We start from the raw sequence: 26092 nt of genomic DNA, 5'->3' as shown, positions 1-26092 counted from the left end.
ACATTTTGATGCAAACTTATCCACACTTATTTTATTGTACAGGGACTGCAATATTTGATGTGACAAATGGAGTGACGTAATCAAATATTTGTGCAACCGCAGATTACACAATCTGTAAAGCAAACACTTTGACTTTGATTTATTTAAATAGTTAACTCTAAACTTAACCTAATTTAACGGCGAATCCACAAGGTAACGCTTTAAAAACAATGGATTTAAGATCAACAGTTGACTTGGCCTCAGGAGGTCTGGTCCATGTTTCCTATTTTTTTTCCTCAGAGTAAGGAAAGTTAAACATGTATATCTTTGAAAAAAATTAGAACTGCTTCTCTATAATCAACCACACTATATAGCCTGCCACATACGAAATTGAGTCAAAACCAGTGACCGCTTTTTATATAGAACTAGTCTAGGACTCAATTTTGCATTTATGCATCATAAAACATTCTAATATTTAAAAAAAAACTAAATATAATCAATTCAGCAAGCTTGGGTGTAAGGATTACACACAAATACATGTGAAGGGCAGTTGATTTACAATAAATAAAGTTACAGAATGTCTGGGACAGCAAAAGCACCAGGATCTGTCTCTCACGTTCAAAATGTACTAATACTATAAAACTCTGTAATCAGTCACAGCAGCATTATTTCCAGCAAACAACGATGTTCGGATCATTCTCCAAACGCTCATCTAACTCCCTGTAACTCATCCCTGAAAATGCATGAAAGGAATAATGTCACTGGTTTAAAGGAAATTTCATGTGAAAAAGCAATAACATACATAGCCTACTTAATACTTGCCAGTTTTGCAACAGATTTCATCATAACTATGGCAACCAGTGTAAAGTCTCGGTGGACGACTCCTATCATCTCTAACAACCTTGACTGGATACTTCTGCAGGCGCCGAATTAGACCTTTCATCAAGCCAAACTGAATCAACTTCCTGCAACAACAACATGTATACAAATTTTTTTTTTAAAGAATATTTTATATAGCAAATTTTCTTACAGCTCAAACTGGTACTTAACCAACAGCTAAATGAGCCAAAAACATTCTTAATATATAATCTTTACATATTGTTCTTCTGTAGTACAGAAAACAAGACTAGCATGCCTTATTAGTTGCATGTTAATTTGGGGAATTTAAGCGTGAACCACAATCAAATTCAAATGGCCTTGCCTTTCATCCACCCTCTGTAGCTGGTGAGAATAGCGGGAACAGAGGTCACGCACAGTTGTACCTGGGGTCAAACCACAATACAACTGGAACACATCCCTGAGACTTGTCCTCTGGCCTGGTGACATGCACATAGTAAAATGTCTACTGTGAACTAAAACATTTCAATCTCATACACATACATGTATATTTACAATCTCTGTACTTGCTCACCTAGCTTACTGACGTAATGTAGACACTCTTCCTGAAGGCACTTCTTATCTATCAAGTTTTGTACTTTAGGTGTTGTGCAGTAAACATTTGAGTACTGTAGAATATGAAAACCAAAAACCAAAGTAAGAAAAATCATTTAGAATAAAATTTAGAATAAACAACAAAAACTTACCTGAAATATGGATACCAGAGTTACCACTTCATAATACCTGTGAAACAGTACCATTGTTCAGTCCATTACTCTTTAGCTGCTATTACATGTAAGAAATATGTAGTTTTTGCAACACAACTATTGTAATGATCTATTAATCGTTTTAGTGCATTTCATTTGTACAACTTCATCAGGTGCTAGATTTTCATGCATTCATCATTGTATCATTCATCAGTGATGCCTTATGTCAAGAAGTATTTCCAAATTACAAAAATAATCTGGGTTAAATACAACTTGAACTCTGTCAGCAGCATCTATGGCATGCATTTGTACCAGAGTTTAAAAGCAGAAATGGTAAAATGCCAAGCAAAACCAAAGGTGCCAGAAATGTTTTGTATTTGTTTGATTTCCTTATCTACACTCCACTCCACATTTTACACTTCCTCCTCCGCGTTCATTGGAGAGAAATTTTGCACCAGGCTCGAGCCATGAATGTGTTGTCCCAATATCAATGATTATCAAAAAACATGTTTAACTTTGAATTTAGCATAGCTACGCTGAGCCAAAATGAAAGTAATGGCTGTGCCATGGTGATATGAATGGTAATAAAAATTTAGAATCATAAAGATGGCTCTATGAGGGGAGATGTATATCTGATAACATATAGCCACTTAGAGGTGAGCAATTTTAAAGCTGCAGTCCGTAGCTTTTTGGGGTTAAAAATTATCCAAAATAAATTTGAGCAAGTACATAACCAGCCAGTGTTCAAAACTATCTGCTTGCCTTAGCTCGATTCTAAACGGTAAGCGTGTAATAATGTATTTAATTCCAGTGGAACTGGTGGATTTCCGCGGGAAATTCGAGCATGTCTTTGCGTCATTACGTCACATCTGTATACATAAAGAATATGGCTAGTAGGCTATATTGCGTGTGAGAATGTTGGAGGTGGAGATTTATAGCCTTTTCTCACAGCACTTTATATAATTAAAATCAATTTGATGGCGGATCCAGAAAGGTTCAAACGACAATAACCAGTGACAACTGGAGATTCACCCGAACAAACGCGAAAGACTTCGGAGAAAAAAAAAGAGACTGCAAGGGCATTAAATGTAGTCACGCAATGCTGATGTTGTTAACATTAACAATTTGAGAATAAAGTATAATTTGCACGGTTTGACGTGATATGATAAGCAATCGTTAGATTTAATCTGCGCGATTTACTGCAATGCTTTTTCCCCTTGGTTGGTCAGAACAAAACTGGATGTTACTTACTTCTTCAGACGACATTTTTTACGGTGAAAATTCTTATGTTGGTCAAGGCCAATTTATACTTCTGCGTCGAGTGTACGCCGTAGTGTATGTCGTAGGCTACGCACGTAGGCGACGCCGTCGTGAGCATTTATACTTCTGCGAATGTCTGTGTTGCTCTGCAGTTACACCGCCGAAACGCTAGTTGGCGCGGGTGGGTTTTAATGTTCCACTGTGTTTACATTCCTCGCGGCTGTTTTGAGTTTAGGTTTCTACGAGCAATGGCGACTGAAGGAGTCATACAGATGGCTGTATTTCCGCACTTCTTCAAGCAATCTCTCGGTCACTTGGTCTATTTCCATGGCTCTTCACTGATCTTCGGAATTTAAAAATGGCGGGCGGGCGGTGCAGAGTGCAGAAGATCATTCCGGAAATGCGTAGGAGGAAACGCGATGCTATCCAGCCGACCAATCACAGATCTTGCGGTCCGCGTCGCCGCGACGCGTAGTTACATTTTTGAGGAGGTGCGCGTCAGGGTACGGCGAAGGGTACGACGTATGGTACACGTCAATGCGTATGCTACGCCGTACCTTCTACGCGCACCCGACGCAGAAGTATAAATTGGCCTTCATACTTCCAAAAAGTAGAATCTGTGATTCCGAATGACAGTATCCACACCACCAGCGCGGTGATTGACAACCGCACATTCTCCTCAAAACATTGGATTCATCCGCGCTGTGCCATGCCGAGGCACAACGCACGTAAAGTTGATAGTTCCGCGAATAACTGCAATTGCAGATTTCGAACAGAGATGGCGACAAAGAGGAAAAACTATGTACTGCAGCTTTAATTAAACTTAATGTTAATGAAAATAATATGAGAAAAATAACCCTGCTAATTATTATTAATAATGCATTAGTGTTTTTGAAAAAGAAACATCTTTCGTAATGTTACATGTAAATGGAAACTGCCATTTAAGCTGCGCGAGATAAACAGTCGAAGACTAGGTTGCACCAGCTGTGCGCAAGTTATAACTTAGCCTAGTTTTGACGTAAATGGACACTAAGTTACGACTTACGCACTTTCTAAATATTTTTGAGTTGCACCATTATACTTAGTTGAAGCGTAAAGGCCATTGCACACTGAGTCCGAAATTTTCGTATGCGTTTTTTCGTGTTCGTCAGCCTTAAAATTCGTCACGCACAGAAACCTTGCACACTGAGTCCGATGCGTAATTATTAAACCTTTGCGGAAAAAAACGCAAAAAATACAAAATGGATTCGTCAAGCAGTGAGGATGATTTTGTTGCCCTCTTTCTTCTTAAAAAGAGAAAAAAGAAAGAGGAAATATTGGGTCCATCCAGTCCTGAGATTGCGCCGAGAGGAAGGAGAGTTTCACCTGCTTATCAAGGAGTTGCGAAATTATCCCGAGCGATTCAAAATTTACCTCAGAATGTCAGTGGAACAGTTTGATGCTTTGCTAGCGATACTGGAGTCACATATTAAAAAGACCACCAATTTCCGTGAACCAATCGATCCTGAACAGAGACGGGCAGTATGTCTAAGGTATGGGCGCGCGCGCACACACCCACACCCACACACACACGCGCAGGCGGCCGGCGGAAGCGCAGGTTATATTTTATACCCAAATAATACATGATTAGTGATCGAATTGGCTGCTAAATCCATTGTGGATTTTGTCGTTCGCTTGTAGTTGTACGGTGGCTCTGAATTGTGAAAAAACCTCTCAAAATACTGGCTGTGGATGCGAAAAACGCAGAAAATCGAACCCGATCCGAATGTTTTTATTACGGACGAAAGTTTCTTAGACAGTGTGCAAGCGTGATTGACATAACGTGAGGTCGAATTTATTTTTTTACGTGCGAAAATTTCGGATGCGAATTTCGGACTCAGTGTGCAATGGCCTTAACTCTACGTATAAACTAAATATTTACGGCAGCCTCCGATCAGGAGTAACGGATGGAATAAAATATCACACAGACTGAACTGCATCAATAAGCTCTTCTTTTACCTGACAGACTTCAATTCTTTAGACATATATGATTATGCTGACATTTACACTCACTTACATTTTAAGAGAGAGAACATTATGTGAAAAGATTACTTTGTTAGCGGCTATCTTTAACACGAACCCGTCCTAAACAGCGCGCCGCTGTGTGCATTGGCCCATGTTGTGCATGTCAAATATCAGTCATAATCAATAAACTTAATTTCTTATGTTTTTTGTATCAATATTTATTTATTGATTCCTTATTCATTTCATTTCAAATACAGTTTCTGAATGTTATGTACATATAAAAACACTTATACTATTCATTATCAAGTATCGTATTTAATGGAAACTTATTTTTAAGTAACGTGAGGCAAAAGAATGAAGGATAAACTGAAATTCACAGCATTTCAACACAACATCTGCTCACGTATTTGAAGGCTGCAATTGGATCAGAGGCTAAAGGCTGATTTATACTTCTGCGTCGGACCTACGCCGGAACCTCTACGCTGTAGGCAACGCGTTGGTTCTCTTTCATAGGTTCACTCAACGCTGCGGATAGCGCAGTGGGATATTCTCTGAATGTGCCGATTGTCTGAAGCCCTATAGAATCACGCCAATTCATTAGCTGATAGCGCCCGCGCAATCTGGCTTCGCCCCGACACTCTTACGTCGCATCATTACATATTCGAGCGCGCCATCTGCTCCTCAGATTTCTCTGCCTTCAGAACGAAGCGGTCACGTTTGCCCTTCGCTCGTGATTTTTCTGAGCTAAAAATACGACTTCTGGATTATTCTCGGCGCTTCTGCGACTGTTCAAGCGGAACTCTGTTTCTCCTTACGGTGAAGTTGCCATGGAATACCGACGCTGTACTCCGCCATGTGCTCGTTACATCGCTAACGACGACCCACACAGTAAGTGTGTTAAATGTTTGGGCTTTTCACATGCGCGCGCGGCAGTCATAGGATCGTCTAAATGCAAATTCTGTGAAAATTTGTTGCTCAAAACCCTCAAATCGTGGCTCGCGGTTTTTGAGGGGGAATCATTCGTCTCCCCCTGTCGCGCTCCCGAGGCCTCTCGAGGATCCGCGACTTGGGGTTCGGATGTAGAGCTTGAGGATGTGGAGTTCGAGCAGACGAGCCCCGCTCTTTCTCTCCCTCCCTCCGGCATGCGCGAGGCATGCCAGTCGAATTTTCACACGATTATTTGCGCCCCAGCCCGGGAGCACGCGACGCGGTTTCTTTCGGGCTGGAGGATGTACTTTTTACCGAGGATTTCGGGCCTACTCTCGCCGACGAGGTTATCCCGCCGAGCGGCCAGGAAGCGCGGCCTACGCGGAGCTCGTTGACGTACTTTCGCGCGCTACGGAGAAGCTCGCTATTGATTGGCCCGACGAGCCCCGCGAATCTCAGTCGTCGAAACTCGACGAGAGACTTCTCAGTGGCCCTAATTCTAGGCCTCAACGGAGAAAGCTGCCATTTTTCAGTGATCTGCATCACGAGATTTCCAGATCCTGGAAGCAGCCTTTCTCTGCGTGCCTCACTAATGCGGCAGCTTCTAATTTCACCAACCTAGTAGGTTCTGTGGAACAGGGCTATTCCGCCATTCCGGTGAATGAGGAGACTTTAGCCGACCATCTTGCTCCGTCGTCTGCGCCGACCTGGAAGTTGCGCCCCCTCCTCCCCTCTAAAGCATGTAGGACTACTTCCTCTCTCATTGGGAAATCCTACATGGCGGCTGGGCAGGCAGGCATGACCCTGCACACTATGGCCATTCTTCAGGCCTACCAAGCGGACATCCTGAAGGAAATGGACGAGGGCGACGGCGTGACCCCTGAAGCGGTCAAGGAGCTTCGTAAGGCTACGGATTTAGCCTTAAGAGCCACCAAACATACCGCACGCGCCATAGGTCGCTCTATGGCTGGTACCGTTGCGGTGGAACGCCACTTGTGGCTTAATCTCACGGAGATCCATGACAAGGAGAAGGTTTTCCTCTTGGACGCCCCCATTTCTCAAACAGGGTTGTTTGGTGAGGCGGTCAACACGGTGGTTGAGAAATTCCGCTCCTCCAAATCCCAATCGGCCACGTTCAGACAGGATGGTTAGGGAACCTTCTGCTCCTTCCCCTGTTCGACCCAGAGAACGTCCCTCTCATAGACCGGAGTTCTCTTCCAGGAGGAGCGAACCGGTACATCCCCCACCTACCACGGTTTGGGGAGGCCGCGGTCGCCCATTTCCCCGTCAACGGCCTCACAAGCGCCTCCAGATGAAGCGGTCCGACAAACCGACCGCTCCGGCGGCCCAGAGCCGTTCCTGACCCTCCGGTCGGAAAAAGGAGAGCTCCTCTGCTTCCTCAAGGTTGGGACAGACCGCGCAAGCGTTTCTGCCCACCTCCCAGCTCTCCTTTCCTTGCCCTGTCACCTTCGCCACTCAGAGTGTCTCGAAGTGCAGGCCATTTTTCACCATAACTACTCAGCCCGGCGCGGGAGGAAGGAGACGCTTTTTGCTTTCTCCCCTCACCCCCGACACTCTCTATAACTGCCGGTCGCATCCTCGGAGGTACTTTTCGTTTTCCTCCGGAGCAGGCAGACCTGGTCACCATGACCCCAGCATCGATGCCTCCCATCACGTGCCAGGACGCCAAGGGCTCTCCTGCACAGTCAACTTCTCTACCCCACGAACGTCAACACGGCACCCTCACTCGTCTGCATTACATCATCCCTCTTCCTCTTTCACATTTCTTTCAAGAATGGGAGCGCTTACCAGGGGTATCGTCTTGGGTTCTTCGCACAGTTCGGTTCGGCTACACTCTTCAGTTTTGCCGCAATCCCCCCTGTTTCAACGGGGTCTTTCCTACTGTAGTAGACAGCACCACTCAGGCTTCTGTACTTCAGCAGGAAATTTCATCCCTCCTTCTCAAATGAGCAATAGCGGGTGGTGAAAACCGCCCAGCGCATCACTGGGACTCCACTACCTGCCATCGAGCACATCCAGAGGAAACGCTGTCTGCATCGAGCTCGCAGCATCCTTAAGGACTCCTCTCACCCAGCCCACAGACTGTTTTCTCTCCTGCCCTCCGGCAGGCGTTTCAGGTGCCTCCGGACCAGGACCAGCAGACTAAAGAACAGTTTTTTCCCCAGAGCTGTCTCTTTATTAAACTCTAACCCTCATTGATCCCACTCCACCTCATATACTGATTGACTCTCCTCTCCCTCCTCACACCTGCCTCCATTTTGTTATTTGCAATACTATAATGTTCATTTGCACTGCTGACTGTTATTATAGTAACAACTGTTTACATATGCATCTTGCACTACTACCTTGACTGGAATATGCTCAATTTGCACTGCCGACTGTTTATTTACAGTACCGACTGTTTACATATACATTTGCAATACCGTACTTTAACTGTAATATGCAATTACTTTCCACTGCACTTTCACTCGGATAGCTTCTGTCCAAACTTTATTTGCACTACTTTAAATCCATTGTTATACTGCTCATTTTAGCCTAACTTATACATATATCTATTTGTAAAATTCTGTTTATTGTAATAGCCATCTGTATATTATGCTCACATTCTGTTTATAGTAACAGCCATCTGTATATATATTCATAGTACATATCTATCTGTAAAATTCTGTTTATAGTAACAGTCATCTGTATATTATATTCAGTAAATATCTATCTGTAAAAATTCTGTTTATAGTAATAGCCATCTGTATATTATATTCAGTACATATCTAGCTGTAAATTCTGTTCACAGTAATAGTTATCTGTATATTATATTCATAGGACAAATCTATCTGTAAATTTTTGTTTATAATAGTATTCAACTCTATATTTATTCAGTACATATCCATGTTCTGCACTTATGGAACCACTGTATATCCTGCACTTGCTGCTATTGCACTTCTGGTTAGACCTAAACTGCATTTCGTTGCCTTGTACCCGTACTTGTGTAATGACAATAAAGTTGAATCTAATCTAATCTAATAGAGGAGGTTCCTTCAGGGGAAACCGAACGGCGCTTTTACAGCCGTTATTTCCTGGTCCCGAAGTAGGGCGGCAGTTTGCGTCCCATACTGGACCTCCGCAGACTGAACTTCGCCCTTTACAAAGGGATATTCAAGATGTTGACGCTGAAAGCTATCATATCTCAGATTCGGCCAGGGGATTGGTTCGTGACAGTAGACCTAAAGGATGCTTACTTTCACATCCAGGTTGTATGGCGACACAGGCAGTTCCTCAGGTTCGCCTTTGGAGAAAGAGCGTTCCAGTACAGGGTCCTTCCCTTCGGCCTCGCTCTGGCCCCGAGGACATTCACGAAGTGTATGGATGCAGCTCTGGCCCCATTGCGGCTCCAGGGCATCCGTATTCTAAATTACCTGGACGATTGGCTCATTTTAGCCCAGTCCAGGGAGCTAGTGACCCACCACAGAGACATCGTCCTGAGTCATATCCAGTCTCTCGGTTTGAGGTTGAACTCGGAGAACAGTGTTCTTGCTCCGGCTCAAAGCACCGTTTTCTTAGGGGTGAACATGGATTCCGTTCTCATGCAGGCCCGCTTGGCTCCTGCACGGATTTCCAGTCTGACAACATGCTTGGCCCGTTTTTCGCTAGGCCATCATGTGTCTGTGGGCACTTTCCCCAGGATGCTGGGCCTAATGGCCGCGGCCTCCTCCGTGCTACCGCTGGGCCTGCTCCACATGAGACTCTTCATGTGGTGGATGAAGCTCTCAGGGGTTCGGCCCTCCGGGCCAACCCTTCGCCTACTGAAGGTATCGCGCAGTTGCTTTCGAGCCCTGTCAGTTTGGCGGGACCCTCTTTTTCTTCGGAAAGGGGTCAGCATGGGTACGGTATTTCGTCGCCAAATGATTACGACGGATTCCTCTCTCACCGGCTGGGGAGCAGTTTTCGAGGGCAGACCAGCGTGTGGGGTCTGGACTGGCGAGACTCTCTCTTGGCACATAAACTGCCAGGAGTTAAGAGCCGTTTTTCTGGCTCTGCATCATTTTCTACCTCTTCTGGAGGGACACCATGTAATTGTCAGAACAGACAACATGGCAGTGGTGTCTCATGTGAACCGGCAGGGGGGTTCTCGGTCGCGCACCCTAGACAGGCATGCGCGTCACCTTCTCCTGTGGTCTAAGAGAAGATTCCTATCTCTGAGAGCAGTTCATGTCCCAGGGGTTCTGAACCTCGCAGCAGATTTTCTGTCGAGGCAGAAACTCAGATCGGGAGAATGGATGTTGAACCGCCAGACGGTGGCCCTGATATGGGAGGTTTTCGGAGAAGCGGAAGTGGACCTCTTTGCATCTCAAGAGTCGTCCCAATGCCCGCTTTGGTTCTCCCTGAGTCCCCCGGCTCCATTAGGGATAGATGCGTTCGCTCACCCTTGGCCAACACAGAAACTCTATGCCTTCCCGCCCATCAAACTGATCCAGGCGGTCTTGGCCAGAGTGAGAGAGAGCGGAGTCCGCCTCCTCCTGGTAGCTCCGTTCTGGCCGTCTCAGCCATGGTTTTTGGATCTAATTCCTCTGCTGGAATCTCCCCCCTGGAAGATCCCGGTCAGGGAAGACCTGCTGTCCCAACTGCAGGGCAGGATATGGCATCATCGCCCAGACATGTGGAAGCTGTATGTTTGGCCGATCAGAGGCCGTTAGCATTAAGTTCTGATCTCCCAACTGACGTTCAGGAGACCATTGCGAGTGCTAGAGCCCCTTCTACAAGGAGGCTATATTCTTCCAAATGGAAGGTTTTTGAGACATGGTGCTTGAGACATGGTGCTTAGCACATGATAGGAGCTCAGTTAACTGCCCTGTTGGTTCAGTACTGGAATTCCTGCAGGAGAAGTTTGCTTCTGGAGCAGCTGCTACCACTCTCAGAGTTTATGTCGCAGCTATTGCAGCACATCGGTCAATATCGCAGCTATTGCAGCTAGGGGCAGTCATGTCCTAGTGGTTAGGGAGTGGTACTGGTAACCCAAAGGTTGCTGGTTTGATTCCAGAGCCGGTGGGAAATGACTGAGGTGCCCATGAGCAAGGCACCTAACCCCTAATCGCTCCCCGGGCGCCACACAAGGCTGCCCGCTGCTCTGGGTGTGTGTATCCACGTTTGCAGTGTTGTGTGTTAACTACTCACTACTCTGCTCCTAATGTGTGTGCATTAACTTGGATGGGTTAAATGCAGAGGTCAAATTCCAAGTATGGGTTACCATACTTGGCCGTCACTTTCACTTTCACTTCACTTTCACTTCACTTCACTTTCACATAGGGAATCGGACGAGATTTCCCTGGGGAAACTAAGGTTAGTTTCGGCCTTCATGAGTGGGGTTAAGCGCCTGAAACCGGCTCGCTCCCCTAGAGTTCCCTCATGGGACCTTTCTGTTGTCCTAGAGGGTTTGACGAAGGCCCCCTTTGAGCCCTTGGAGTCAGCTCTGGAGCGGATTCTGACTCTCAAGGTTTCTCTTTTGTTGGCTTTGTCCTCATTAAAGCGGGTAGGAGACTTACAAGCTCTTTCTGTTAGCGAGTCTTGCTTGGACTTTGCTCCTGGCTTGGTCAAGTTTTCCTTGAAGCAGAGACCAGGGTATATCCCCAAAGTTCTTTCCACAACTTTCCGCTCGCAGGTGGTTAACCTTAACGCTTTCCACCCTCCTCCATTTTCTTCTGAGGAAGATAGGAAGCTTAACTTGCTCTGCCCAGTTCGTTCTCTTAAGATATATGTAGACCGCTCAGTCGGTTGGAGGAAATCTAACCAGCTTCTGGTTTGCTTTGGTGCTGGCCGCCGTGGGCTTGCTGCATCAAAGCAGAGGATTTCTCACTGGGTCACAGAAGCTATCTCGTTGGCTTACGAGGTGCGTGGCTTGCCTTCACCTCTTAGCATTAGAGCACATTCCACCAGAAGTGTGGCATCTTCTCAAGCTCTTTTTAGAGGAGCACTTTTGGAGGACATTTGTGTTGCGGCAGGCTGGTCCTCTCTGCACACTTTTGTAAGGTTCTATAATTTGGATCTTGACATGACCCCGGGTTCCCAGGTTCTTTCTGTTTGAACTCATCTTGGTCGTTGTCTCATTTATGTACCAGTCATGGAAAGCGCTCTAGCTTGGCGAGTTTGGTAGTCCGTTCCCACTGCGCTATCCGCAGCGTTGAGTGAACCTATGAAAGAGAACGTCTCTGGTTACTTATGCTTGGCGTGATGAATTGGCGTGATTCTATAGGGCTTCAGACAATCGGCACATTCAGAGAATATCCCACTGCGCTATCCGCAGCATCTCGTTCCCTATTCAGAGAACATAGGTTACGTAAGTAACCAGAGACGTTTTCATTTATACTTCTGCGTCGTTGTCCGCGTTGACGCGTAATTACACTTGCAGAGGGAGCATGTGTATGGAAGGCGAACGGGGCCAAAAGTCTTTAAACGAAACGCGTGATTTTTGACCGCGTCATCACGCACTGTTTGTCTGCGTTAACGCTGCAATTTTTTACGCGTTTTTTTGGTACGTGTAGACACGCCCATTCTGGTCGTGTTAAGGCATCAGTTATGGTCGCGTTTCATTTCTCAACGCGCACATTATAGCCATGTTTGAACTTGTAATATGTTTTTAAAGCAGACTTACTTTTAGATTTAGCCACATTTTATTGTGGCCTTTTTTTTTTTTTTTACTGATATCTTAACTGCTAGAGTAAATTAATTCATGTTACATTGTAAATTAAGTAAATGCTATATATTCCATATTATACAATATAATTTATTTATATGGGTTATTAATATGGGTTATTAAATGTTTAAGTTATTGGCTTATCATTTTCAAAGTATATAACTTACACAGCATAGGCTATATTTATAACTGAACACACACACAGAGAGAGAGAGAGAGAGAGAGAGAGAGAGAGAGAAAAAGAGAGAGAGAGAGAGAGAGAGAGAGAGAGAGAGAGAGAGAGAGAGAGAGAGAGAGAGAGAGAAAAAGAGAGAGAGAGAGAGAGAGAGAGAGAGAGAGAGAGAGAGAGAGAGAGAGAGAGAGAGAGAGAGAACTTTATTCACTTTAACATAATAATGTTTTTGTAATTTGGTGTTCAACCCAAAACCTTTTATTATCATATTTTTGTCAGAGCTGTTGTGTAAACAAATTAAAATTAAAATCAAATAAGGCAGCAGGTTAAACTATGTCCTCAGAACAAGAGTAGCCTAAAGTGTCTGTTTTATCGGTAAAAGCCAATAACCAACTGGATATACAAACTTCTTAAAATTTATTTTCAGTTTGTGACTCACAAGTGGTGATAAATGTTTTTAAAGTCTATAAACTGTAACTGTTTTAAACACAAATTGAGACAGGGGCTGCGCCAGAGAATTTTTAACGCATGTGCTGAGATCATTGACAGGGGGAGCTGCGCAATCATATATATATATATATAGCCTATTAATAAATGAGAAACTTGGCCACTAAATATTTAATATTCAATTATTTTAATGATCACAATTAAAGTTTTAATTTTATTAAATTGAACAAGCGCAACATTCAGCATTCAAGCAAATATTCTAAAAGATGTATTATTAATAATAATGTTATTTCAACATTATATCTTGTTTTTTCGACATAATATGTGTGCGTGCAACAAGCAAGATGTGCATTTGTAAATCCGGTGACGCGTGTATTGATTTTTATTAATAAACTAGTGTTCTCTGTGTCAGTGTCGACTGCAAAGATGAAGTTGACGATCGCCATCTCTGTAGTGAGATGGCCTATAGAGAGAAATGCACATAATGGATTACATAATTAGAGAGTAGCCTTTTTCTGTTCGTTTTGAATTATTTCGTTTAAGGACATTTCAAGCTTTGGTAATTTGATGTATTTCTCATGTCTGTGTGAGGCATACACTGAGTTTCGTTAAGTTAGGATGAGATGCGCTCCAGTTAACGTGCAATGCAAGTGACCGCGCGGGCGCCTCCATGATTATATTGTCTGTTATATTGGCTTCCTATTTATTAAATCCAGGCAATTGGTTGATGAAAAATTGATTAAAATTAAGATACAATTTATACAAAACGAAATTCACATTAAAGAAAGGCTTTAACAAAACTTAATGAAGTGGTCAAAATCATGTCTCAATCAACCTTTCCATGTCTCTCGATATATTGCGCATCCTATCTTACTCGTGCTGTTCACTTTTTTATAAATCAACATAAATGGAAACAAAATATGAATGGAGAAATGTTCTGCTATGACTATGAGTTTGTTTGTTTGTGCTGTTCTGTCTCTGTGTGTTTTACAGTAAACATCATCTTGGATGCTGCAGGCTGATGAGTGCTATAATGAAATTAGTAAATTATATTTTAAATATTTAATATATATTTAAAATATGTAATATGTAAAATATGCTCGACATTTACGCGTGTCCGGGCCAAATGGATTTTTTTGAAGAGGCAAGTGAAAGAGAATTTTACTTGCCCGACCAGACAAATAGCCTGATTAAAACGTCACTAACAAAAAAATTCTATTCTGCATTCATTTAGTGTAAGTGGCGACTGATAGTGAATACAATAGCCTAATATAATATATAGGCTTCTGACGATAACAAGTTTCTGCGAGCCTAATTTGGAAACAAATGAAACATTCAAAATGTGTTTTTATATTTATAACATATGATAGGCTACAGTTACAGTTCAATAAACAAGTAATTAATATTAAGTCAGTTGAATGTTAGATACAATATATGTTCTATTTCAGCAGCGAAAATAGTTCCACAGCGCATCTCAAAGGAAAACTCAACTGTGTTTCATTACCGAATGATTCAGTGTTTTGAACGAATCAGTTGAGTCAAAGATTAAATGAATTCCTATTAATTTACAACTGCCTCATCCCTGAATGAATCAGCCGTTTGAATGAATCGTTTGAATAAATGACTCACTCATTAAGACGGTCGCCTGCCGCCTCCTACTGGCGGTTTATAAATATTATTTCTATGTACAAATAATATTTCTTATTTGTATATTCAAAAAATATTTTAAATAATCTTATTACATTATTTAATGCAGTTTAATTTGATTGGTACAGCCCTTTAGCATCTTATTATTCTAATGAAAGATGAAGCATAGGCCTATATTTAAAACTATTAGGGAAAATGCCCTTTATAAAGATTAAAATATCATAAATATACCGATTTATGTTAAAGCTGACTGAACAGTGATGAGAATACTGATTCGTAATATTATATTACATAATTATATTTACAACACACAAAAAAAATGTTCAAACAAATGTTTTTACTTGGACAAGTGAATGACCGACCGAAGGACAGATGAAAAGGCTTAATATTGAGCCCTGGTATATATATTTTTTATTATTATTCATTTATTTACCCATAAACCTGTCTTTAGGAAGCCATAAGTTACAGTGGCAAAAATAATTTGTGAAACATTTGGGGGTGGTGGACAGGGTTTAAATTAAGACAGGAGTTTGCCTTAATCTAGTTAAACGTGCATTTCAATTATTTTATTCCACAGCTGATGTGTGCAGTTTTTTATTGCTTACATTAAAAAAAATTCTCTTGTTTTGTTTTTTAATTGCAGTCTTTTTCTTCTGCCATTCATGCTTATCAGCGCTGTGCAATCTTAAGCTTTTCTTAGTTCAGCTGCACACAGTCTACCATTACGACATCGTTCATGAATAAACATGATGTCTGAGGCCATCCTTAAAAATATTTTGGTTTGCAGTAACAGCAAAAAAAAAGAAAAAAAGGGACGGTAGGTAGGTCTATATTTTTTTATATATAAAAAATTATATATTTTTTATTTTTCAAAAAAAAAATCGCGGTCGGGTCGGGATACATTTTTCACCTATGTCTAGGGGCTGTTTACACCAGGCCACTTCATGCGTTTTCTAAGATCGGATTCCAATCTGATTTATCAAAACGATTCCATTTTTGATCATTAGCTAAAATTTCGGAATCAAAGCCCGCAATAAGAGAAAGCGGAAACAGCCCTGGTAAGATCATTTCGTTTCTTTACATTTAATGAAGATGATTGTGTGTTAAGCGTCTGCGACTTACTTTCACTTTGATTTGCGATAGTTTGCACGTTGATGCAGCTTCTCATCTGCGGCGAGTGTGTTGCAGTAGCGTCGTCATATCTGACTAAAACATGACATATAGCCTATAACACGCTCTCGCATGTTTATTTTTTAATAAACCATATTCAACAACATATAAAAATGAAATAATCTTTAGAGTAAAGCCGCAGCCATCATTACCAAGCGCGAACCATTGACAGTGAATGAAACGAAGCGAACTTAGCTTGCAGGCTGTAGTGTGATGCGTTAACCAATGGTGTAAACATAATCATAGATGACGCGCCACGGGTTTTTATTTAAAAGAAAGAACGTAGCTTATGTTTGTATGTAGGTCTAGGCAATTTATATTCACAATACTTAATAACTAATATTATTTTATTGCATTTGTATTAGTTGTTTTAAGAGTTAAAAAAAAATCGGTCGGTCTTAACGCAAGTTTACAACCGGCAAGTCGGTCGGACTAAAAGGGAAAAATAAATAAATAATTGGGTCGGTACTAAATTGACAGGGTCGGTCGGGTTACGGCAAACAAGAATATTTTTAAGGATGGCCTGATGTTTGTATACGTATATACCAACGTACCATCGCGTCACATATGCAAATATAGTCTCAAATACAGCAATTTCATTGGCTGCTGTGCGCATTGTTGCGTTAACGCGGACAAACGGTGCGTGTTGACGCGGCCGAAAATCACGCGTTTCGTTTAAAGACTTTTGTCCCCGTCCGCCTGCCATACATGTGAAACCCGAGGGAGCGGTCCTAGCAGACCAATCACAGCGTTTGCGTCCGCGTAGAGTTGACGCGTTGTTACATTTTTGGAGAGGTGCACGTCAGGGTACGCCGAAGGGCACGCGCGCTACACACAGCCTACGACGTAGCTACGGCGTGAGTTTGACGCAGAAGTATAAATTGGGCTTAAACGTCATATTATGCGACTACGCATTACTTTAAGGAGAGCTTACGCCGTAGCTACGTCGTAGGCTGTGTGTAGCGCGCGTACCCTGACGTGCACCTCTCCAAAAATGTAACAACGCGTCAACTCTACGCGGACGCAAGCGCTGTGATTGGTCTGCTAGGACCGCTCCCTCGGGTTTCACCAGGGGGGCAGGGTTTTATATTATTTTGAAGTTTCCCCGGGCGCCGCCATTGGCTAGCGGACCATCACCTGCTGCTAGCATCCCATTGACTCCCATTCATTTTGGCGTCACTTTGACAGCGAATAACTTTACATCTAAGGCGTTTAAAGACTCCATTTGTCCGTTATTTATTTCTAAAGAAACACGAAAATGTATAAAAGGCTCCATTACCTTGTATCTTACGTTATGGCCCCGTAGATGCAGTTTTTGTAAAAATAGGGTAACGATTGCGTCATAACCACGCGACTCTCTGTCGCACAGTAGAGAGATTACCGTATGGACAGGAGGAGAAGCTCGCGGGCAATCGGGGGGACGTGGAGGCAAAATGACAAAGTAATTAATCAGAATACTTAGCACACGTTACTCCTGCTCCTAGCTCATGGACACCTCCTACTCACGCTCTCCGCCACCTCCTACTCACGCTCTCCGCCACCTCCTACTCATGCTCTCCGCCTCTGCAAGTTTCGGAAGGGAATGATTCAGATTTCTCTCGGCACAGCTACTAGAAGACAGACGGGTTGCTCACGTCACATCTACGTCGTCAAGCTCAGTTTGAGTCTGCGCAGTACGCTCGACCATCAGGAAGTTAGTTGTTCTAATTGACTTCATTTTTTTCCGTTGAATCCAATGGGGTCGCTGTGTCCAGTTTATATACTGTCTATGGGTTTCACATGCTCCCTCTGCAAGTGTAATTGCGCGTCAACGCGGACAACGACGCAGAAGTATAAATGAAAACCAACGCGTTGCCTACAGCGTAGATGCTCCGGCGTAGGTCCGACGCAGAAGTATAAATCAGCCTTTACGAACAAATGGTGCAACGGAATAAAGTTCAGAGTTAGTTACAAACTAGCTAGTAGTTACTAAGCCTCTAGTGTGGACTTTACGTTCCAATTTAAGAAAGAACTTACGAACGGCTGGTGCAACCCTACCCTGAAGCGCTTTGGAAGAGGATTCACTTACTCAACCTTATAAGAGATTAATCAGAGTTATACTGCAGGGCTGTTGAATACTTGAATCTGACTGGTTGACAAACGTTCTAAGGTGTGCAATTATTTTCAGGGAAACGTACGGTTTAAGTAGTTCCTGGCAGGTCTTGATCGCATTACAGTTCCGTAAAAGAACAAAAACCCACAACAACACTGACACAAATAAACACAGTAAACAATAGGATAAAAACGACAAATTACTTCCATGTTTTTTTGCCACAAAATTAAATTTTATTATGTGCGGAAAGCACATACTCTCTTTCTCCCACTTGGACGATTTTATCAGTAAAATAGTTTAACAATTTAAAAGCTTCATGAATTTCTCACTAGCGAGGTAATAACGGCTATGTTCTTGGAGCAGATAAATTTACAGTTTTGCTATTAGTAGAGACGCTGCTTCCGTTGAGAGACGCACCAGTAAAAACGGAAAAGTTTTATGTACAGATGACAACTTTATCAAAACGATCCCCATTCACATGGATCCGCAAAAACGACTAATAATGCTGTATTATGCATGCCAGACAAGTTGTTGGACATGTCACTTTGTTAAGAAAGTCTACGTGCCTGAGCACACGTATGCATTCTTTTACTACAGTGCGCACAGATACAAATGACATAATTTATCTTTTTTTTTTGTCTGATTTTCATTCTAAGGATGTTATTCTTGATAATACTGTATTACTTTGTCTTCTGGGTGAAGCATTCAGAAATATTCACTGTAATCCCAATTTTATAATGTTCTCCTCTGATATAAAGTCCCATTTTACTTCCTTTAAGAAAATGTCAAAACCTTTGAACACAAAGGCTTCGAAAACATGTATCATCCTTGAGATGTATATTGTGTTGATTTGTGTAATTCTTATAACCACTTGTGATGATGTCCATATGCCACAGCCCCCATTATTTACTGTTAATATCTGTATCCTTTCATTTGCAAAAAAAGCCTATAGACTAAATACGCAATAGCCTACGCATGTGCATGACGTCACCGAAATTAGTCCTACACACAAGAGCGTTTTCAGGACAAAACCTGACAAATGTTTTGAAATATAACACCTGAACAATGTTTTAACAAAAGCCTTGGAGCTGTCAAAAAGTTTTTCTGACAAATAAACAAGGATATCTGGGTGCATCTATTTTTTGATTTTACAGCAAAAAGTTGCTGTTTTATAAGAAAAATCTGAGAACAAATTCAGTCTATGGCACTTCTCATTCATTTCTATGGTTTCTGCAAACTTATAAGCTGTCTTATTTTGAAGGTTCTGCCCCCCGGAAGTCACATTTGTGGAATTTATTAACGAGACAATCTTGACATATGTGGCGGACAAATGCAAGTGCTCCTCCAAACATGAATCAGCACTGTGTATGCGCACATATTTAATGTCCTCTTCAAATGAAATATTCATGTGCAAATAAGGAGACTGATACAACGCTATGACTGACTGATCATGAATGGAATGACATGATGAATTATTCTGATATACGGAAGACAATATACAGAAGAAAAAAGCAGTCCTGAAATGTCAACTAGGCTCTTCCCTGTGAAGGCCTCCCTCCCCTCCCTTTACCTCTCTACAAATAAAGCGTTGTCGGGATAATTCCGGTTCGCATGGCTACGTGGAAGCGATACAAATTCTGTATTATAAATGAAGGCCAGACAAGTAGTATGTTGAGGGTTGATTTGCAGGGAAGGACTACACATATATGCACACATATATTCAAACGCACATACCTATAGACTGAACTCGTAATACGCATTCTCACTGGTTCGCGTTTTTTAAGTTTGCGCAGAAAGAACTTAAGAGTTTTCTGTTAAAACGGTGTCGTGTTAGCTAAGTTAGTAACTAATGATCGTTGCGACGGAAGTGAATCAATCAAACTAACTTTAGCTGGACAATAACTTTATTCTAGAGCTGCTATAATGTCAAAACAGTCTCTGTTGCTTTGATTTCCTGTTGAATCTACATTGTTGAAAGCACTATATAAATGAAGATGACAATGATGCAAACCGAAAATTCAAAGAAGATTGGAGGAAAAAACTATGCCTTTATTGTTTCTGTTAAACTGATGTGTTATTTGTTCAGAGTACACATAATGAAAATATTATTAAAATGTTCTAGACCAATAGCTCTGGATAGTTATAATGCTTATTTGTTGATATTTCTAAGAATAATTTATCAAAACGTATTTGATTTGTTGATAGTTTTTAGAAGTCTCTAGTGATATATATTTTTTGTGATTTTGTTGTTATAGGATTATATATATTTTTTATTTATCAAAGTGCACCTATCTAAGTTGTTTGTTTTTCTATGCTCATATTAATATTCACATTAATATTCATTTGTTTGTATAATGTGTGTGTATGTTTACTATGTTTAATTGGTTGTTGTCTCCTCTCTTCCCACCCTCTATACTCCCACTTTTCCACAGCTTTACACGCCCATTTCTGGAGTCTTTTTTCAAATCTGAGGTGTGAATGACAAATGATAAAACGGGGGTTTTATGACACTTTCAATATACTTTTGTTTACTTATATACTTTTTCCAAAATAAAAACTGCACTGAGCCAAAGCCAGCAGAAAACAAATGCAGTAGAGAGTTAATCTGTATTTAACAAAGAATATTATTTTTAATAGGTTATTATTGAGATAATGACCGCAGCTCAAAACAGGAATAATATCATACTTACAATAAATTCTGAACAGCAATCCGCACCAAATTAAGCTCAACATCGGCCTCAGCAGAGATCTTTTGAATGTGTCGATACCCATCTACAAAGGGTAGGATCTGCAAACAAAGTAATCAAAATAATTATAAAAAATTATATAAATGAAATATTTCTGGTAACAAATTATATTTGAAGACAGTATGCCAAATAAAATAATATTATACCTGTATCACACTGCAAGTGAGCGGCACACAAAACAATGGCTTTGGTCAGTATTACTAACAAAATTTTTGTGAAATCTTATTTGTAATAGATCTAAATTGTAACATCAAACCTTGTTGTATAACCAAACCTTGAGTGTTATAAACTGCTCAGATTTGTCTTGTTTCAAAAGTACAGTGTAATGTGACAGTGTGTTAATTTCTCCAAGCCGGACAATAGAACTATTTCAAACAATGGATAAATTTTTCTTCTTCTTTTTGTTTTCAGACATACTCCATAACAAACACACTACAATACAAAATGCAGATTTTATGAAATTGATCATTTCTCCTGCTTCTAATGTGAACACTCTTGTATGGAAGCTTGTTTACGCCACAGAATAAAACATTTTAAAAGATAATTGCGACTTTTTATCCCACAATTGTGAATTTAAATCTCGCAATTCTGACTTTATTTCTCAGAATTGCGAGATATAAACTCACAATTGCATGTTATAAAGTAAGAATTGCAAGATATAAAGTCGCAATTGCGAGAGAGTTTATATCTCGCAATTCTTCCCTTATAACACTGAGTGTTATCAAGTCAGAATTGCGAGATATAAACATGCAATTCTGAGGGAAAAAAAGCCAGAATTGTGAGTTTATTTCTCGCAATTGCGACTTTATATTGCGCAATTTTGACTTTATAACTCGCAATTGTGACTTTATATCACGCAATTCTGAAAAAAAAGTCACAATTACCTTTTTTCTTTTTTATTCTGTGGCGGAAACAAGCTCTTTTTGTTAACATGGGTGGCAAAAACAACAACAAAAACACCACGCTGCTCATGCATCTTTTTTAATTATTAAGTCAAATAAAGACAGTAAACAGTGGGGAAGATTTTTTGTAGACCTGTTGTGTGGTGAGATCCCATTGTGACTTTATAAAGTGTTCTTTATTCTTGGTAAATACTGGTACATCATACTCCTGAACAACCTGAGGATCTTTCCTTTGTTCAATTAGCTTCAAGTGGATGGTGTTAGAGTCATCTGTTATGAGAGAGGGAGATAGGGTGATTATAAAAATGGCAAGAATCACTGACAGGGAAACAGAGAGATAGAAAATACATATATAACCAATAGGTAGGGTGCAGGCTCCTGTAACATTAAGTTCCTCAAGAAGTGTGGACAGGATAGGCAACAGCTTCTGTTTACTCTCCTCGTTTGAAATGAATCCACTCTCAAGCTAATCAAAACATTTTATGAAATGGTTCAGTGTTAGACCAACTTTTGAAGTACAGAAACTATAACAGAAATACATATTAAATGATTTTTTACCTCCAGAGTTGTGAGGTAGCCAGACAGTTTTTTGACAATAGGTTCTAAAGCACATGTTTTTGTCCTGGCATCACAGACTAAACCCAAATTGAAGAGCAAGGCATTCCGGCTGTACTTCTTATGCTCAATGCACACTGGACAGCCAATCAGTTTCTTCTCCATGGCAGTCCTTAATCAGTTACACAGATAAAACACAACCAGGTCTTTATTATTCACTCTAAAAGTCAATTTACACCAAATGTAAAAATCACAGATGTAAGTTGTATTTAAACCAAGATGTAAACCAGGAACACACACACACACACACACACACACACACACACACACACACACACACACACACACGTCAGGTTCAATGGTTGCAGCTAAATACATTTAAAGCAAATCAGTTTACTTTTCAGTCAGTTTAATTCATAATGTCCCAAAGTGGGGAAAATGTTTAACCATGGAAGTAAAGCTCCAATATACATGAATGAGTAAAGACTGAAATCTGAAAACAATGGTTTCAGAATTTATGCGTAAGCTTGAAAGATTAATGTAGTTTGAGTAACTTGAGATAACTTCTGCTGTTGAACCTTAAACATGCAAATTATCCCTCATGTTTTTGCCATACTAGGATAATCGTCTTATTGAAATGTGGATGTTGCCACCTAAGTAGTTTTTGTAAACATTTAGTAATTTACAAAATATTTTTGTAAATGGTCTGTGTGTATATATACACACACACATACCATTTATAAAATTACATACCATTTATACAAATATTTATTATTGGACATTTGCTTGTAGATTTTCTCTTTTTGAGTATGCACTTTTTCGTTGCTTAACCAATCCAAATATAATTTTTTTTTTTTTTTATTAAACTTACTAATTAATTTTTAGATCCACTGAAGCAAATTGAAAAAAATCAAAAGCCTCTACTTCTTGTTTTTGACAAGAAAACAAGCAGTACGTTCAAACTATTTTAACGTTTTATTTTTTAATGTGGAGCATGTTCGCTGAAGACAACAAGTCATAATACGGACTTATGCACACGCTTATAGCGGATAGTTTTTAGTTTATTGGTGTTTGTGCTCTAAAACAGTCTAAAACAACAATGCAAATACAAATAAAATTGCAGTGCAGCAATGAGATGACTTAAGTAAAGTTTAGTACGTACACGGTTATGAGCTTGTTCTGCAGTTCAGGTTTGGTGATGATGTACACCTGCACAGTATCAAAAAGTTCCCTCGAAATATATTCTTCCGGAACCTTCGATCAAACACAAATTGTATATAATTTGTTTCAATATAACCGGATAAACATTCATTTGCTTGTATGCATAATGGCAGTCTCGTTTGCAAACACAAAACCAGCCTGTAAAACATGCTGTACTTATTCTGTTTCGCTCAAAAATATTTATTTCTATGACGTTACCTGATATGTGATCTTTGGTCCTAACGTTGGATGAAATTCACTGAAAAATATACAATCTATTCGTCTGTATGTACCCATGTTCAGTAATGTTGATGTACTCTTCTTCAGTGTGTTCACGGAAGGGTAACAAAATAACAAAATAGGTTTATACCGCCACCTACTGTGCTCCTCCGCCACTGATTTCATAGTGACTGCCTATTTTTTCTTTTACTGTCTATGATTTTTTTTACAGACTATGGTGACTACTTGCACAACTACATTTCATCAGTTATGTAATATTTCTGTCAGTAAGGTTATTTTTCACTCTGATGTCTCTGAAAATAAAAAGCTAGATGATATATTAAACTTTTTCTGTATGATGATGGGTAAATACCATATTCACAAAGCAAGATACCTAGTTGCAAAATTTTTGCTTATGGTTTACAGTTATTATTGTCTTCACTTCAAAAAATCCCCTCCAATAAAAAAGCTTCGAAAACATCCTGTATTATAAAACAAGTTTTATATAAATTGTAAAAATATTTTATTTACTGTTATTAATTACTTTCATTCTCTCTGTATCCCCACATGTTCATGTTCTTTGTTTTGTATTATTTCCATTGTACTGATTTATATTGTAATGCAATAAAAAAAATGAAATAATAAAAATAAATAAAAAACTTGCACAACTACTTCCGCGTTCTAGTTAGTACATATCGGGAGTTTCCGGTTAGAGCGTTCAGTCAGGCTACATGAGAATGCGGATTATCACTATGTTTTATGGCTGCCAATTGATTAAAACGTACTCGGTTACTAACGTAACCTCGGTTCTCTCTAGAAGAGGTTCTCTCGTACTTGCGTAAGTATCTTACGCTAGGGGAAAACCTCTTTTCCTCGAGATATTGAAGCCAAAAATTATCCTTAATTTTGCAATAATGTAAAACGCATTGCAGCAGCATGCAGACATGGGCGAGACAGCTCCCGCGCCCATTGGCTGCTCTGCGGCAACTGCACCAGCCTATCGATAGAGGCCCCTCATGACGTCAGAACCAATGAGGGTGCTTCGCGCCCATTACGTCATGTCCCACCGAAAGCGGGTGGGGCTAGGGCTATAAATACGGCCCAGAGAGGCTGGTTTGGTCAGTTTTTCATCGCTGAAGCGAATCAGAACGTGACGCATGCACGGCAAGATACGCAAGTACTCGTTCCCTCTTCTAGAGAGAACCGAGGTTACGTTAGTAACCGAGTACGTTCTCTTACGAGAGGTTCTCTCGTACTTGCGTAAGATATCTTACGCTAGGGGAACACAGTGTAAAACGCCGTGCGTGCTTGAGACATAACACTAAAGTCCCAAGGGCAGGTGCCCAGGGCTCATACAGTGCCTAATCACAAGGGACTCACAGAGAATCCGGGAAGAGGGGCTAGAATAGCATCATTCCTGTAATATAGAGCTCTGATAAGAGCATATTATATCAAGTGTTCCACACAGCCAGGGCGAACTCGGCCTGGACTGATAAATATGGGGGACTTACGCACTGCCCACAGAAGTATACAGACGATCAGTGATCGACGCTCTAGCAGTTTCAGCATCCTGAGCCGATAGCATCGGGCGGGCAATACTGAAAAATTAAACCGAGAGCAACCTAGCTTGTAAAGCGGGAACCTCGAGGTTATAAAACCTTATAAATGTAGACGGGGAGGCCCAGCCTGCCGCCATACAGATATCTTGCAAGGCAATCCCACTGGACCAAGCCCACGACGAGGCCATGCCTCTTGTGGAGTGCGCTTTGACACCTATCGGGCATTGCAGGCCCTTGGATGTGTAAGCTAGCGCTGTAGCATCAACTATCCATCTGGATAGACTCTGTTTTGATGCAGCTAGTCCCTTAGAACGTCCGCTGAACAAAACAAAGAGCTGCTCCGTCTGTCTGAAAACAGATGAGCGAGACACATAGGCTCTTAACGCCCTGACCGGGCAAAGGAAGCCTGCGTCCCCTTCCTCTTCAGATACCGGCAGGGCCTACAGGGAGATAACCTGTGCCCTAAACGGTGTATTGAGGGATTTAGGAACTTTGGTTTGAGTATGACTCTCGAGTCATTAGGCCCAAACTCCATACACGTCGCGCTCACTGAGAGCGCTTGCAAATCCCCTATGCGCTTCACTGAAGCGAGAGCCAGAAGAAACACTGTTTTGAAAGACAAGAGTTTCAGGTCTATTGACTGTATTGGCTCGAATGGGGCACCTTTCATGGCTTCCAGAACCGTGGAAAGGTCCCAAACGGGAACTGAGGGAGGTCTGGGAGGGTTCAGCCTCTTAGCTCCTCTAAGGAAGCGAATGACCAGATCGTTCCTTCCTAATGACTGGCCAAGCGATGGTTCAGCGAACGCTGCTATGGCCGCCATATAAACTTTGAGCGTGGATGGGGTTCTGCCCTTATCCAGAAGCTCTTGTAAAAAGGAGAGAACCTCCGGCACCCCACAGCGTGAGGGTGAAGTGCCACTC

At 41.2% G+C, this 26092-nt stretch overlaps 1 protein-coding gene and 1 long non-coding RNA gene across 4 annotated transcripts; both read right to left on the bottom strand.

The window, feature by feature from the left end:
* Nucleotides 1-18: 18 nt before the first annotated feature.
* On the bottom strand, nucleotides 19-23767 carry nprl2 (NPR2 like, GATOR1 complex subunit). Of its 2 annotated transcripts, XM_082136950.1 has the most exons (11): nucleotides 23611-23766; nucleotides 23354-23445; nucleotides 22195-22363; nucleotides 21994-22102; nucleotides 21770-21906; nucleotides 20678-20775; nucleotides 1563-1599; nucleotides 1391-1484; nucleotides 1181-1295; nucleotides 802-944; nucleotides 19-712 (listed from the first exon to the last, which is right to left on the bottom strand). In XM_082136950.1, the coding sequence occupies exons 1-11, from the start codon at nucleotides 23686-23688 to the stop codon at nucleotides 645-647; spliced, it is 1140 nt and encodes a 379-aa protein (XP_081993076.1). In that variant the 5' UTR covers nucleotides 23689-23766; the 3' UTR covers nucleotides 19-644. The 2 variants fall into 2 exon arrangements, with proteins under 2 accessions (XP_081993076.1, XP_081993075.1); XM_082136949.1 differs by having other exon boundaries at nucleotides 21770-22102; nucleotides 23611-23767.
* LOC309474504 lies at nucleotides 12690-20666 on the bottom strand. Of its 2 annotated transcripts, XR_014197339.1 has the most exons (3): nucleotides 17437-20666; nucleotides 16419-17390; nucleotides 12690-15478 (listed from the first exon to the last, which is right to left on the bottom strand). It is a non-coding gene; the product is annotated as an uncharacterized lncRNA (long non-coding RNA). The 2 variants fall into 2 exon arrangements; XR_014197338.1 differs by having other exon boundaries at nucleotides 12690-17390.
* Nucleotides 23768-26092: the final 2325 nt, after the last annotated feature.

This window comes from Leuciscus leuciscus, assembly GCF_965113295.1.
Source record: "Leuciscus leuciscus genome assembly, chromosome: 14".
Lineage (NCBI taxonomy): Eukaryota > Metazoa > Chordata > Actinopteri > Cypriniformes > Leuciscidae > Leuciscus > Leuciscus leuciscus.
The sequence above is the reverse complement of the archived record's forward strand: the minus strand, read 5'-3'. Positions and strand labels throughout refer to the sequence as shown.

Coding starts and splice junctions, on each gene's coding strand:
- nprl2 (XM_082136949.1), bottom strand. CDS start 23,688: ATGGGTACATACAGACGAATAGATTGTATATTTTTCAGTGAATTTCAT. Junction 1,485..1,562: donor CTCTGGTATCCATATTTCAG/GTAAGTTTTTGT, acceptor CATATTCTACAG/TACTCAAATGTTTACTGCAC. Junction 945..1,180: donor CTACAGAGGGTGGATGAAAG/GCAAGGCCATTT, acceptor TTGTTGTTGCAG/GAAGTTGATTCAGTTTGGCT.